The sequence below is a fragment of the Marmota flaviventris genome, chromosome 8 (genome assembly GCF_047511675.1).
Source record: "Marmota flaviventris isolate mMarFla1 chromosome 8, mMarFla1.hap1, whole genome shotgun sequence".
In the NCBI taxonomy this organism is placed as follows: Eukaryota; Metazoa; Chordata; class Mammalia; order Rodentia; family Sciuridae; genus Marmota; species Marmota flaviventris.
Genome location: NC_092505.1, coordinates 77452914 through 77469702, shown reverse-complemented (window position 1 = coordinate 77469702; position 16789 = coordinate 77452914). Strand labels below are relative to the sequence as shown.

General features: G+C 34.8%; 1 protein-coding gene across 6 annotated transcripts in view; it reads right to left on the bottom strand.

Annotated features, from left to right (window-relative positions):
* Abi3bp (ABI family member 3 binding protein) overlaps positions 1-16789 on the bottom strand; it is a 242906-nt gene that overhangs the window by 64226 nt on the left and 161891 nt on the right. For 3 of the 6 annotated variants that reach the window (XM_071615402.1, XM_071615403.1, XM_071615405.1), the window contains exons 32-46: positions 16657-16743; positions 15302-15361; positions 14458-14541; positions 13301-13360; positions 12443-12526; positions 11137-11193; positions 10074-10133; positions 9386-9466; positions 8654-8713; positions 7405-7479; positions 6452-6508; positions 5658-5738; positions 4997-5044; positions 4176-4241; positions 1939-2013 (exon numbers count right to left, since the gene is read on the bottom strand). In XM_071615402.1, the coding sequence (XP_071471503.1) occupies positions 1939-2013; positions 4176-4241; positions 4997-5044; positions 5658-5738; positions 6452-6508; positions 7405-7479; positions 8654-8713; positions 9386-9466; positions 10074-10133; positions 11137-11193; positions 12443-12526; positions 13301-13360; positions 14458-14541; positions 15302-15361; positions 16657-16743 (1035 nt within the window). The remainder of the gene's footprint in view (positions 1-1938; positions 2014-4175; positions 4242-4996; positions 5045-5657; positions 5739-6451; positions 6509-7404; positions 7480-8653; positions 8714-9385; positions 9467-10073; positions 10134-11136; positions 11194-12442; positions 12527-13300; positions 13361-14457; positions 14542-15301; positions 15362-16656; positions 16744-16789) is intronic. The other 3 variants (XM_071615404.1, XM_071615406.1, XM_071615407.1) reach the window with 3 other exon arrangements.

Genomic DNA, 16789 nt, shown 5'->3' with positions numbered 1-16789 from the left:
CAAGAAAGATGACATGACCAATTACAGAATTTTATTCTGAAAAAAGTTGTGGATAAATAAAATTGTGATACATTTTGAATTATTCACATTATTATTAGATGATACTCTTTTTTTTATGCCCAGCATAATTTGCATTGGTATTATATACATAAATAGAACATTCTCTCACTCAAATGACCTCTTCATATTTACAAGAGTTGGCCAAAGGCAAGGGAAGAGGTACTAAGATTTGAATGTTTGTCTTTAAAATATTTTGTGACATGTATGTCAATTATACACACATATCATTAAAAGACTAATAATCTAGGATAATGCTAGTACCTGTGAAATAAGATTTGTATTCTCATTATGGGTAGGAGAGATATTCATTCCACCTACTTTAAAAACAAATAATTAGAATGGATTTTTTTCATGATTAGTTTTCCAAATTTTTCCCTTACATTAAGTAGCACTGACAAAGCCAGAGGTATTAGGGTTGCAGCTACTTTCCATCAGAGATCCTGATGGTCTGGAAGCTTCCCCAGTTGGGACAATTACAGGATACTCTTCTTACAGTTTGGCAGCCCCTTCAGGTTTTAGAGAGTGGAACGCATTAAGCCTGTGAATCTATCCATTCTCAAGTTACACATCTTGTCAAGAAAGGTTAGCTGAAGGTCTAAATCAAAATTAAACAAATTTGAAACTTAGAATATAGTATAATAATGGGAAATTAGAGCAAATTCTATTTTTATAATTACAGAGTACTAAGATAAAATTACGAATACATTTCTCTATTACTTCATCTCTCCTTTAATTATTTATTTACTTACTAACTAGACATTTTTAGCCTGTGTCTTAACTCCCAATATTTATTTTTTATTTTTCTCTTGTATGTCAATATCTATTAAGTTTTTGTGTTTTTAAAATTTCCATTTCTTCTTTCTTTTTAACTTGCTCTATTATGTATATTCAAATAAAAAATTGAGAGCTGCTTCTCACGTAATTTTAACATCATTTTTAAAGTGAGATTTTTAGTTTCCTATCAACAAATTTAATAGACTTGATTATTTCATAACTACTAGTTTTAAAATTTTTTATTTATTTCATACCTGCCCTATTATTATTTATTAATTAATCACTAATTATTTTTACCAGGACTTCTTATATCTTAATGTTTCAAATATATTATTTAAAATTTCTTATTCTTTGGGGCAATGTTATCTTGGCACCTTCATATATTTATGCATCAGAATGTATTATTTTCATAGTAAAGTTTTGGTAACTAATTAAAACAAATCTAAAAATGCACTTAATAATACAGACTTAAAAATTATTAGTTACTTTAAGGAATTTTTCTTTAAAGAAAAAAGTAAATTTTCTCTCAGAATCAGGTGTGGACCAAAAACTATAGTTTCTCTCCCCTCCTTCAGTGGAGTTTCCAAGATATGATTTAAATACTCATGGTAGAGTCCAGAATTACTACCTGGATCAAGAATAATTTTGATGCTGCTAAATATTTTCCTTTTCCAGACCACTAGTGATAGTGAAGTTTCATTTCCTGGTATCCTTGGGGAGGTGCACCTCAGATATTTTCTGCAGGTAGGTCATATATTAATGATAATTTAAATTAGGTGACTGCATAGGGGAAGTCCATTCAGAGGTGGTGGAAGGACGAGGAGGACAATCTCAAGGTGGGAGAGGAAAAGGGAGTGGACAGGTTACCCTAGGTAAGAAATGCTGGTCTCAACTAGCCCCATCTTAAATAAGGGAACATTAGAGAAGCTTAGTGAATTAAGCTCTCCCAATGAAAAATTCTTTGATCAAACCTAAAGATAATAAAAAAACCTTTAGTAGATGAAGACTTGTTTTATATGGGTTAAAAAACTCAACCTGCTATAATCAAACAGAATAACTCTATTCATTTCAAATTTTTCATTTTAAAATATAAAATATATTTACCTGGTTGTGTTTGTGGGATTCTTGGGTGTGGAGATGTTTTTGGCTTGGGAGGAGCACGTGGTGTCTGCCAGGGAGCTACAAGAAAGACATAGTTTTGGAGCTCTTGAGCCCTTCTTGAGAATCACAGTACCTAAGCCTCTAGGAATTTAAAGATGTTGGTTGAGTAACTGAAGACCAAAATACACAGCAAGTGCAACTAAAGCTTCTAAAGGACTACAGAGAAGAGGAAGACAATATTTTTTAAATACAGAAAACAAAACACAAAGGCACACTAAATGACATCCAAGATGTTCATCTGGCAAAATGGAACTGTTGGGATTTCAGAAATATCTCCTTCAAAATATCTATTCAATAGGTTGAAAATAAATTTCATAAAATTGATTCTTATAATAAGTTTGCATCATTTCATCAGAATATCTAGGTGTGTTATTTTATACATATGTTTTTTTCTAAATAAAAAAATTAAGTTACCAAATTATATTCCAACTATACAGTATATGCTAATAGCAAGTACTAATGGGGAAAATTAATCTTACTAAACAAAACACAATTTTATTGGTTATATCAGGGAAGAAAAATTGAACATCCAAGGTATTTTTCTGTGGAGCGTTATCCCTTTGCTTGATATTCCCAAGAAGTTTTAGGATATACAGTGTAAAACTGATTGTTGCTTCCTTCGCTAAGGAAATTAAAAGTATAACCTGACAAAGGAAGGTAATTATCATATGCAAGCATCATCTGTGGAAGCACCTGTTTGGTTGAACTAAAATGGGTTTTCAATAAAAGATAAGAAAAAATATGGTATGAACATCATGCAGGTTCAGGCAGCTTAAGAAAAACTTGCTGAAAATAAGAATTATTAGACACTAGAAATTTCTGAATGAATCTGCAAAGGATTCTTTCATACTAAACATCAAAACACAGAAAGTATGCAGGGTTTCAGTGGAATCCTCTTGCCTGTTGAGAGAAGAATACCAGCACATGTGGGAGATTACTTTGGTTTAGGAGCCTGGTGATTTAGCTCCCTTTGCTAATCACAGGGCTACAGACTCAAGTTCTTCATCAAAAGTTACTGATTTTTAAGAGCTTTTCCAATGCTAAAATTCAATGCTTTGTTTGTTACAGTGCCATGATTTTCTGGTTCTCAACTTCCTCACTTGCTGAGGATCAATCTGATGGACTATTTGCTTTCCCAAGGATTTATGAAGGACCATGAGAAGGTAACGGCACATCATGAAGCAACTCCATGAAAAATGATGCAGAATAAGAAATAATAGTGTTTACAATTAGGTATTTCAAAAATATAAATGATTAGGCCTATTGAAGACAAACTTTGGAAAAGTCAGGTACAGCTTCCATTCATGTACCCAATGTAGAATTCTAGAAAAAAAATTAAACTGTAGAGTTTATAGGCAATATTTAGAATGTTTCAGAGCACAATAGATAGAATTAATATCCCTATTTCCCCTGAAAGCAGAGTCATATAAAAATAACTTAAGAGCAATCAAAACACAAGTTATGGCTTATTTATGATAAAACTTCTCTCCATGGAATCCTGCAGGAATTGAGAAGATTTTCCTTGGAGAAGAGACACACTTAATTTTTCATCTTGGCTACTTGTTTCCATTGATCCCTAACTACAACACTAAGCAAAACTTTATGACTTGCCAAAATTAATGGTTTGAGTTGAGTTTCTTTTATGTGTATGCAGTGAAATGACCAGACCACTACAGGAATGAGTGGAAAAAAGTAAGGCCCCTGAATAATCATGGTGACAGGCCAGTGCTGTTCTTCTATGTGGATTATATTGTGAAACCTATTTCTGGAGGTTTCTTTTAATCTCAAACACAAATGAGATATGTTAAAATTAATCAAGATGATAAAGTAATTAAGATTATGTATGTATATGTATTCACATTGAATGTGTCATATACACACACACACAGAGACTTAAAAAGAGAATATAAATGTCCTTTCACAGAAACATTTCGATTTCCCGAGTTAAACACTTGAAGACTAGCTAAAGGGTGTTTTTCAGCATTTTGCTAACAAAAATATAGAACATTGCCATTTGAGAGGTTACTGATGATAGATGGAGAAGTGGTACATCAGACAGGTAGGCTCACCCATCTGAGACTGTGAGCAGAGTGATGAAGCCAAGTCTTCATATCCAGAAGAGACCCATTTCTCATTGCAAACACTCACCTCATGCATGAAATATGAAATAAAGTATTTACCAGGTTCAGTCTGAGGCTCATCAGGGCTGGGTGGGGTTATAGTTTGGGAAGGCAGAGATGACGTTTCTATGGTAATTGAAGGAAAGTATGCCAGGTTACTAAAATGCTTGACACACCCTGATTACAGACAACAGATAGAAAAGTAACAGATTTTTTAAAATAAAATTGAAGTCTGTAGGAAAACATCATCCCTATTTCTATGTAACTCATTTAGCTTAAAAAATGCTTAGTTAGTGCCAGGTTTCAAAGCACGTTTGAAGTAAGCAACATTATTACATTTAAAATCTTCACATTAGGATCCTGCCTCCTCAACAATTCTAGAAAGACATATTAAATAAGAACCATGAAAGGAAAGATAATAAAAAAAAATGTTGTGACACAAGCCAGTTAAGCAATATAGCATTTCACTTAAACAATGAAGGAAGAAGAATCCAGAAAGTAAATGAATGGGATGGAATGAGTGTTAATGGGAAGTCCGCTGCTAGGTAAGAAAGTAGAAATGAATCATCATACAAAAAAGCATCGCCTGAAACATTCAACACAATACCAAATTGGTGGAATGCTTAATGTTAAGAAAAGAGATGCTTTAGATTCAAACATCTGGCTGATGTAAGCAGAGAAAGGAGATCAAGGCTTAATATAAAACGGAAGAGACATTTTTGGACAATGGTTATGAGCAGAAGTACCAAGAATGACAATGAACTGTGTGACAAAGAATGGTGATGCAATGTGAATTCACAATGAGCGAGACCCTCAGGGGTCTGGTGATGGTGTGATGAGGACAGAAAGCATATGGGTTGGACGCTTGAGGTTGTCATTACCTAGCGTGGTCACAGGAGGTTCAGATACAAATGTAATAGATTCCACAACTGCATCAAAACAAAGGAGAACTATTTTAAAACCTGTAAGAAGTTAAGTTATCCTCAAGTATTTCTTCCTTGACTATCAACACACCTCACTTGAATCAAAGTGTGAAATATGATATATCAAGAACTATGTAATGTTTTGAACAACCAACAATAAAAAAAAGAATTAGCATTGTCATTTATGGATAGAACAATGTATTTAGACAGGAAAAAAAGAAAAACAGGAGGAAATTGTATTTTATGACCTCAATTCTCCAATGTTTTAACTGTCTCTGACTTCCAAATGTTTTTATGCTCCAATCTTTAGATAACAGCAGAGAAACAGAAATTTATTTCTGTTTTCAGAGTCAATTATCACTTTCAGAATCCAAGAATGCAGGCTGGGGCACAGCTCAGTGGCAGAGCACAAACAAATAAAATAAAGGCATTCTGTCCATCTATAACTACAACAAAAATTAAAAGAATAAACAAAGAATCCAAGAATGCTGGTAGCTATAGCTCCTCAAATCTGTTCAGTTGTAGAACAAATAAGTACTATAGGTTAAACATTTATGCTATACTATGTAACACATACTAATTAAAAATGTGTTGAATAAATGAACTGTAGCATGAAAACCTTTACCACTTTTAGGTTTTGAGTCCTCTGTCCCGAAAGGTGATTTGGTCGTGGGATATATATAATCTGTTTTGACTGGTGCTGGGAAGAAACAGGGAATGGCTGGTTAGTGGAGGGCAGCCCAAAGTATACTGCCATGGAATCCTGTGTTTACCTTGAAAACTCAGGTTAATAATCTTATGCAGATATGCTCATGAGGATAATTAATATTCAAGCAGATTATCAAGATTGATATCAAGTAAATTATCATTTTAATAAGATTGAAATGAGGGCAGAAAATGAAGGCAGTGTGCTCTCTGGGAAAACATATACACACATGCACACACATCACATCATAACTGGCAGTATTTCCGGCAATTACTACCCAGAGCAAAGCAAATAATTTTACTTCTTTACATATTTTTGCATAAGAGTTCTTGTAAGAAAAAGACATAGAATGAATCCTTAGGAAGCATGGATACGAATATTAAAAATGATGTGAAAATGAAATTTGTGCAAATGTGAACATATTTACATATGTACACATATTAAAAGAGTTATCAGAATATTAAAAAAATAAAAGTTTCACTCAGGGAGAGGAAACTAAATAAGGAAATCATGAAACTTGCATAGCAGCAGATACTGACACAATATGCTGTATTTAATGACTCTCAAGACTCACTGGATAAGCATGACAAGAAGTGAGGAGCAGGTGGCTGTGAAAAGTCACAAAGCATGAGGACATCCAAAGATGATTTTTGCAATGAGAATGGAAAAGCATACATGCGTGACTTCCCATTGGGGAACATTTTTACCTATGGTCTCCTTTGATGACTCAGTGCTAAATGTAACCGATTCCAGAACCTCAGAAACTAGCAGGAGACACAAAATAGTACAATTGATCAAGGATGGATTGTTGTGAGCATTAAACAAATCAGTACAAACTAATTATTATGAAAGGAGCCTTCTACCTGGTAAGCATTCAGTGTTAACCGTTATAACAACAACAATGGTATTAGCACTAACATTAAAGGAAGCTCTAATAATTGAATTTAATTTACAATATAATTATTGTACGTTACCATTAATAACCATATTTTCAGCATGAATACCAAAATGACATTTATATAATTAAAAGATACTCAGAAGAGATGAAATTATAATCCTATGATAGAAAAAGATAGAATCCAATTTTTCAAAAATAAATGTAAGGGACAAGCAACAGCATCACTAACACAGATTTTAAAATTTTGCTCCAGTTTAGAAGGGCAATGTGTTTTGAAGCACTCATTGTTTGAGGGTAAGTTTTTCATTCTTTACTGAAGTGAGAACTTTCTCCTTCCTTGATGGCCATAATTGAACTCATTCTTTTCAGATAGTAGAGCACAAATTCTGCTCATGACTAAAGAGAACCACAAATTTGTTACTGTTGATTAAAAAAAAAAAAAGATAAGTTATATAATCAGGTTTTCTAAATGGTTATGGTAACCACTTAATAAGATGTGATTATTCCCTAAAATGATACAAAACAAACTCAACAAAATGAAAGCATTTTTATGCCATTGAATAATACAATTAATATTAATAAAATGTAACACTAATTTAATATCAATATACAACCATGGAATAAGAACTGTAAAATACTTAGATAAATTTGTGGAGTATATGTTCTTTTTGCATATGTTATACTTAGAAATATAATTCTTAGAGGATCACAGTCTGTACCCTGAAGCTCAGTGTATCCAGATAGATAAAACAATCTATTTACCCAGTTGACTTTGTGTCATTTCTAGGCTTGGTGATGTCACTGGTTTCAAAATAAGAGTCTGCAGTTCAGTGGGAGCTGAAAGAATTGTTGTAAAAACAATTATGAATTATTGTTTCATAGATTTTGGATAGAGGTAGCAATGAATTGAAATACACACATCCTTAAAATCACAAGGTTATGGAGAGCCATGCAGAGTGAATACTATTTAAAAAGCTATGGATGAAAAGAAATGAGATCTGAAGAAGATACATCTTTTGTCAGAGCCAATCCTTAGGCAGGATACCAAGATGATTTAAGCTACCATGTTGATTTCCCTCAACCATGAACCCAGTAATTGCTGAGCTGTTATTATTGTGCCTTGTCTCTTCTAAGGCATATAAGCAGGGATTGCAAGCCACTTCAGTGTCAATCAGAGACAATCATCTGGAGGGACCCGAGAAGCCACAAATAACAGACTTTCCTGATTCCACTAAAAAGTTTGAAAAAGTTTGAAGCTTGGAAGGTAGATGAGTCTTCTCCCTCTTAGGCTTTTTAAATTGAAGAAGGAAGATATTGGGTTATTCTAGAATTTGTAGGTCTAGAATCCATCAACAGCATTGTATGTGGATCTGTTCTAAAGCATTTTATATTTTCTTGAGTTTATGTCCTAAGTTAAAAAAAAAGTTAGTAATCTTTTATTATCACAGATAGTTCCATTAGAGACCAAAATCACATACAAAGCTCATTTGTTGATTGAAGGAATAAATATTAATATGCATAGATACTTGGAAAGATCCCTACTTAGTAAAGATTAAAAGCCATTGCTAAACCGTGGTGGAGCTGAAGAGTGGTTATGCCCACTGATGATGGGGAGCCTGGATTAGCCAGGGCACAGCTTTATTTTTATTGACAATAAAATAGGGACACTTAATTTCTTAGAATATTGAGAACAGTACTCAGATCTTATGGAAAGTAAGTTACTTAGAGGAAGTTCATGATACTTCTATAAATCTAAACACCAAAGAGAAGATGAGTAATTTTGACCTCAGATTCAACACTAATCATATAATGAAATCTTAGAGATTCATGGAAGATAGATGCTTTTAAATGGATCCAAGGACATCTGCTAAAATTAAGACTCTTGGCAACTTATCAAGCATGAAATGGTATGAAAATAGCAGTCTCTGGAAGCAGGAGCAACTCTGGCCATGACAGTATGGTTTTTAGCGAGCAAGAAAAAGCATTTTATGAAAGTCACAAAAATCATTACCTAATGTTGTTGCTGGAGCCTCAGTACTATGAATATCAGGTTCAAAGCCTGGAGCAGTAACTGATTAAAATCAACAACATGAATACAAGAAAACTTAAATGCACATGAAAAACTAGTGTTTTCTTTCAAAACATTCCAAATGACATTTGTTAAAAAAAAATTAGAATAATAGGAAGCAAATAGTTGCATTTTGGAGATTTGGTTACACTGGCCAGAACAGTTCACTGAAGAAGACAGTCACATCTTCCGACTCTGCTACATATCTACCATTGCACATATGGTATTTAGTTTCTGATTATAACTTGTATGGTTGATTGCTTTAGAAATTTGTTCAGGTAATATGTATGCAAAATATACAAAAGTAACTCATTGTATTTCTTGGAAGTAAAAAAAAAAAAAACAACAAACAGTTTATGTAGCCATGCTACAACAAATGCTTCAATGCAGATATAGCAATAAATAGCCATTGGTGACTACACCAATTGTGCTGTAAAATCAGCTTTAAAGAGAGACCAAGAACTTCACTCAAACCAAATCATGTAAGAGAAAAAAACCCATGAGTCTTCCAAAGACATGTTCTTCTGGACAGTTCTGTAGGGGAAGCAGCTATAAACCATTACCCAAGGCCTTGACAAGGTAGACAAACAGTTCTTAGAGAACATGATGACTCTAACTTCCCACCATGGTTATTGCTTTGGGTTCAATGCTTAAACCAAGGAATTTCAGATTTACCCGGCTTGGTCTGGGATTCTGCAGGACTTGATGTGGTTTTAGGTCTGGGACGTGGACGACGTGTTCGTTGTATTTTAGGAGCTGGAGGAAGAAATTTTGGATTATGCTAGGGCAGTTGGCTTTGGAAACAAAATCCTATGTTTTCTAGGATTTGTGTCCTGGAAAGTTGAGGCATATATCTTTTAAGATTAAAATATTTTCTCTTACTTTTTTTTTAATCACTGAAGCTTGAGAGAAAAAACTCACATGTAAAATTAAGTTAAAGAAGGAAGAGACTCATAAACCTCTAACTTGGTGGGGTCTTAGATTCCTACTAAAACTTTTGTATATCCCAAAGAATCTACGGTACTATAAAAACTGTTATAGATCAGTCTGTCTAGATAAGATATAGACACTACTATCTTTGAAATTCAGCTCTAGATGTGAGTGCTGTTTAGACAAAAGTACATGTCACAAATTCAAGTAGGATTACAAGGTAGGAAGATATTCTAGGTTCATGCATAGTTTTCAAAAACAATAGGACCCTTTTTAAAAGAATCTTTAACCCTCCTAAGAAGAGGCAATATAGGCTGAAGCTATGGCAGATGATAAGACAATCTTATAAAGCTGATGACAAATGTGATGATGATGATAATGGAATGGGTTTGAAAATGAACAAGAAACGTTGAGGAACACAGAATGTAATTACCCAGTGTTGTTTCTGGAGCCTTGGTTCTAAGAGTGACAGGCTCGAGGACTGTAGCAAGAGCTGGCCAAAAAAATGAAAAAATAAACCAAACAATAATTAACAATTCACTTTAAGGTTAATGTCACAAATTGATTTTTAAGCCTCTTAACTAAGAGAAAAGAGACATTTGTTCTTTGTAGATTTTCCCAAACACAGCCAGGTGCTTGTTTATCTCATGATACTGACTTGCAAGATAATAGCATATACAGCTAAATATCACGAAGTAGTTCACAAGATGTTTGATTACCTGATCCTTGCTATTTAGTCTGCTTGGCAAGCTTTTGACATTTAAATAATATATGCTCTTCTGATGGCACTAAAAAAAAGAATTTATTAGTCTTGTACTTCTATAGAAGTTGAGATAACTGTCTACTATTTTTGTTTACTATTAAAATATTTATGAGTATAATAAGTTCATATGTTTGAATGCCTAAGGAACACCACCAAACTGATAAACTGTGCCCATCAGAATACAAAGTGGCCTCCAATGCAATAAAAATTAAGAAATACTTTTAAAACTGTTAGAGAAAGACAATGAGTTAGTCTACCCTATCACAGAAGCCTGTCAGTTAAATATTCCAAGTTAAGCACATTAAAAATTTTGACAATTCACTATGGACACCATTCCTTAAAACAGCAGATCCATAGACCCTAGAACAGTAAGAGGTAATATGAGCAAAGCAGCATGATATTTCCATAATTGTTGAGGGACAAGAAAGTCTAGGTGATGGACAGTTTGAAATACAGCTTCAATTGGTGCTGTTTAAGCAAATGCACATGATCACAGGATACAAGGCTGAGCAGTTACATGACAGTTCTAAGTCCTGAAATTAGTTCATGCACAGTTTTCTTAAATTCAACTAATAATCTGATATAGAGCCCAGAATGATTTCAAGAGAAAGACTAATGGGATGATATCAGAGGATGATGAAATGGTCCTATGATGCAGAAGAACCTGCGATACAATGATATGGTATGATAGTGCACAGGAAAAGCATAACTGCAGACATAGCATTCTCATTACCTATGGTTTCTGAAGCTTCAGTTCCAAGAGAACCAGGTTCAAGATCTGTAGCAGGAACTAATTAAAAGCAAAGAAATAAATGTGTGTGGAAAGTCAGCAAATTAAATATCACCAATATAATATTGCTTCCACAGGTATATGGCAATTAATTTCTGAAATTTAATACTGGTAACTTGGAGATTTGGTTATCTCGTAACCAGGTAAACTTTCTTTCAAGAGGTGCTCAGCCACAGCTTATACAATCTTCTAAGAATCTCAATAAAGTCAATACAGTAATCTCCTAGGTAACTGTACCTGCTTCCAAGTATTGTAGAAAGCTATCCTAGAAACTTCAGACATTTCACCAAAGATGTACTTATCTAACTATTCAACAACTACTGTTTTTTTTTTTTTTTTGGTAGAAGCTTCAAGAAAATAACGTTTCTAAAAGAGTATGGATACAATAAATAGCTTTTATGTTTGAGAGGAGAATGTAGCAAATAATAAAGCAAAGTGAATTGTAATAATCTTGTTGAGAACTTGAATTTGGAAAGGCTGAGATCTCGTTCAAGGCAAAGGTACTCAACAAACCAAGATAATGGATATTCACTCAGTGTGTGGTACTCAGTAGAGAAGCTCTCTGCTCTAATCACAAAAATGTAGTACTCTCAAGTGGACAGGAAAGATCACTGATGCTTTGGGGAAAAGATCCAACCTTTTGAACCATACCTTCAAGGTATGCTTAACTGTGCTTATAGACCTCTCCAAACACAACTACCGTCACAACCCAGAATCAGGATTCCACTTGTTGTAGGAAGCTGTGCCCCTCGTTGGGCTCCCCACCTCCCTTCTATCTCTTTTCATCTCCAACACTTTAAGAAGCAACTTTTTTCCCCCCAAATCTGGATTCCTGTCCTCCACAAACTTGTCCTTCTCAAAGTTCATAAGTGCTCACGGCAATCTAAAACCAAGTTTGGTCGGCAACCATGATTAGCTGTAGGAAGATGGAAGGCTTTTAATGTTTATATCTTGAAATAAAAATACTTGGTTATATTTAAGACATTTTGTCTTTAAGAGAAGGATGGAATGAAATAAGCAGTAGTAAATATGATCACAGTAATAGAGAAGATCCTTATGCAGAAAGCTGGAGGAGTTCAGCTGTTACCCACGTCCCCAGCTATATTTTCTCTTGGAAATGTGACAGTGGCAGAAACTGTAGATCACTTTTTGCTTTCCCTGATATAGGCTGTCACTCCCATCACAGGCATTAACCACAGGTTTCCAAGAGTTGCTAGGATGCACACTTTTATCAGAAACCCACATTTACCCGGTTTGGTCTGAGGAGCCTTAGGACTTGGTGTGGTTTTAGGTTTGGGACGTGGACGTCGGGTTCGTTTTGATGTTTTGGGAGCTGAGGAAAGAAAACCTTCAGTCATTACAAAGTCTATAGTTCAAAATTCATGGGGTAGCATGATACACAGCTTTAAGTTTCCTAAAACTTACTTAATTTTTTTCATATTTTAGAGAATTTTTTGTAACTACCACCTTTATTATTACAGCCTGTTTGCTTTTATAATTCAAATTCCATTGGAGTAAGTCAGATATAAAATGGAATTACTAATTCAAGAAGTGAAGAGTAGTTAATAGAACTCTGACAGAATAAAAAGCTTGGGAGTCACTACTAAAAATTTCAAAGTGGCAGTGGGTGATTAATTGCAAGCTCTTTGTAAGTTTACTAAAATAAGACCACAACTAGACTGTCAAAGAACAAATATTGCACAAATAGCCAAGAAGAATGAATGAATGAATAATTAAATAAACACAAGAACTTTTAGATGCACAAAGAAACTTCCTGGCATGGTAATCATTGTTAGAGCCAAGAAAATTGCTTTTCAAAGTTACCTTTAATAAAACACTGCTTGAAAACACACAAAATGATGAAACAATTTCAGATGGTTACATGCCCAACATATGACCTTAATTAGATTCATATGAGTCTCTTAAAAACAAGAGGTGACTTGTTGTAAGAGTCATAGTTTAGAATATTTTGAGAATTAAGATGGTAATGGAATGACAGGAGATGATGGTGTCGTCTTACAAAGCAGAAGTACCTGAGGCTGTGATTTTGATGCAAGGAGTCAACAAGGAGGAAGAGCACTTACAAAGGACTACAATGTGTCATTACCTTCTGTTGTCACCCACATCTCAGTTTTGAGTGTCACAGGTTCAAACTCTGCAGTAGGAACTAACCAAAATATTAAGCAAAATGATAGTTTCAATGAATGAAAATGATTGTTTTGAAATGCATCTTTCTAGTACCATTTAGCTTCTGGAACTATATAGCAACTTTAAAAAAACTATTAAAATAGAAAAGAATATAGTTGATTTCCTAACATTTGACTGTACCTAAGTTAGGTGCTTGTTTCTTAATTTTTCATTCTTTGATTATCTTATAATCCAAAGTGGAATGTATAGGTATTGCTGAGAATTCGTCTTTGGAGACACCGAGGCCTCGTAATGATGAATTGATTGGGTTATCTCTCCATTTGCAGCAAAGAAAGAGCAGGCTTTCATGGGGAGACCAAATCTCTACTGCTCTGTCAGGCTCTAAGGATCTCCACCATGGGGGGAGAGGCAGAAAGGTTTCAACTCCCACTTGAAGCAAGATGTGCCCTATACCAGGATTTAAGTTGCACTCTTGTGATTGATCTCCACTTTGGTCTCCTCTGATTTTATTCTTTCTACCCTTCTGCTTATCCCTTTCCTACAGTGATTTCAAGACTCCACCCTTTAATCTTTAATTCCCTGCTTCAGATATTTATGTACCTGCATATCTTATTGGTAGCATCACAAAATCAATCTTGTATTTGCTTAGACACTGCCTAGTGCCATTTTATATCTTATTTATAAAGGAATGGCTTCTATTTTTAAATATCTTTCTGGTTTGAGGATTAAAATATATCTCCCACTTTTGATGTATACCTCAAAATATGCATAGAATTTGGAGGCTATCAAAACCAATCAATGTTTATATTTTAATTTGAACTGAATCTGTCTAAAGAAAATTTATCTTCAAAAAGTAAAAGGAAGTAATTAAAATGCACCGTGAGAGAAGACGCAGTCAGGAGGCTCAAGGCAATGGGTGCCCTCCAGCTGTCCCCGAGCTGTTTCTCTGAACCTCTCTATAGTAGGAACTGCTGCTGCTCATGCATTGCATCTTCACTCTCATAGGGGTACTGGTCCCCCCAACTACTGAGATTACTCTTGAGACCCTAATGGATCAGGCTGCTGAGACTTTAAACCAGGAACATGAATGCTGAGACTTTAACCAGGAATGTTTACCTGGTTTGGACTCAGGTGCTTCAGGACTTGGCATGGGTTTTGGTCTGGAATGTGGACGAGTTATCCATTGTGATGTTTTGGGAGCTGAGGGAAGAAATTTTTGGGTTACTACATACATTATCTATGGCTCTGGGAGCTCTGCGAGGTGAAAATGTGACTCTAGACTTTAAAGCGGGTTAGATATTTACCTTTTTAGATTTCTGTCTCAAAAAGACAAATAAATATACATGTACTTATTATAAATCTTCTGTTATCATAGGAAATTCTTTGAAGACAAATTTACTTTTTAATTGAAGAAATAGAGACTAGAATTACAAAGTCTCATAGGGCATCTTGACTGGCACCAAAATATTTAGGAACCATTGCTAAATTTGAATGGACAATGTGGGACAGTCTCACTAAATCTGTGATTGAAATTTTCAATCTTTGACATGTTTTCTATGTAACTATTAAAATAAGAATATGTTATTACTGAAACAGAAAAAAAAAACAATAAATAGTAAGCAAATAAAAGAAAAAAGATTGAAACAGACTTGCAATGGCTTTATCTGTGGGGGGCAAGGGAGGGAGAGGGAGAGAGAAAGAGAGGGATGTGTGTGTGTGTGTGCAGGCTGAGACCTGTGGTATGGTCAAAGCAGAGCTTTAACACAAACACTGCTTAAATAAAACAAACTGACATGACAATTTCAAGCAGGTTACATGCCATCTAAATGATCTAAAGCAGGTTTATGCACAATGGTTCTCTTAAAAACAACATATAATTCAAGAGCCTTCTTAATTTTTAAAAGAATATAATGGAATGACCACAAAGAATGACACTGTTATTACAATATATTCACATTACCTAATGTTGTTTGTGGGGCCTCAGGTCTAGGAGTGACAGGTTCAAGGACTATAGCAGGAACTGACCAAAACAACACAATAACCAAAGAGATTTAAAAATGTATAACAAATTAGAACATTCACATCCAAGTAAATTTTGAAATTACTAATAATATCAATTCTTCTAAGGAAGAAGAAAAGAAAAATAATTAACTTGTTCTTTGAAGACTTAGCCAAACTTTAGTCATGTTTGGTCTTAGGCTTACTTCTTTAGCCACTTTGAGAATCTTAAAGAGGTCCATGTGAAATTCTCCTAGGTAGTTAATGAATTCTTATATGGAAAACTCTTCATTGGAAAATAATTTAATGCATTTACCTAATATATACTGAGAAAATAAATTGTTAACTGACATAATTGCTCTGTACTTCTATAGAAGCTGAACTTGAGTACTTACTATATTTAAGTAAACATAGATGAGAAAGAGAGTTTATATGTTTGAAACACATAAAATTTAACAGGCAAAGTGGCCTGTAGTAATCTTGACAAGAACTCATCATGTGTGGAAAGAGTTTGAAACCTCCCTCCAAACTATGGCACATAAGACAGCAAGATAAAGATGGTCAACAATGTATAATGCCCAGTAAAGAATCTGTCTGCCCTATGTCCACAAAAAGCGGAAATCAAAGACTGTAGATATCTGTATCCTAGCTAAGCTCCTGAATCAAATCCTCCTTCAAGTGGCCTGATGGACCCTTCCAAACCTAGCATCATCATCTCTTTCTGGCCATCTCAAAGTAGTCCATCTGGACTGGCTGCCTTTCTAGCTGACCCCCTTTAGAAGGTCTGTCTAAACCTTCTGCTTTGGTTCTTTCTTTCCTCTATTGATCCAAACTCTGCAGTGGGTCCAAGGGGCAAGTCTATCCAACTTTGATCTTTCCCTCTGCCAGATCACTGATTTATGTTTGCATCATGCAGTCACATCTTTTTAATTCTGCTGTTTTAGAAGTAAATCTCCTACAAGGGGCAAATCACCCAGAGTTGCCAATGTAGGTGATTTCCAATTTGTTTACTTGAACTGAACATATTGGCTCTGCCAAAGTAGTGTCTCCTTTATGATTTGAACGCAATTTGATAGTAAGAAATATGTTAAATGCATAGTTTGGAAGAAACTAGAAAGAATAAGGTATTCTGGCAGCAGCTGGATCTCACCCAGTCACATTCTCTTTGCAAGCTGGGCAGAGATGTTATACTGAGGTCTTGTGACCCCACACTCGGGGAGAACAAGAGCTATTACTACCTAGAATTGCCATTAGTTTGAGTCCCCACTGGAACAGACTGCCAGGGTTCACCCTTAACCCAAGTAATGACAGATTTACCCGGTTTTGTCTGAGGCACTTGAGGTGTCGGTGTGGTAGTTTTAGGCCTGGGTCGTGGACGCCGGGTTCTTTGTGATATTTTGGTTGCTGAAGGAAGAAAAGCCTTGTGTCACTCTACGTCTTATAACTCTGG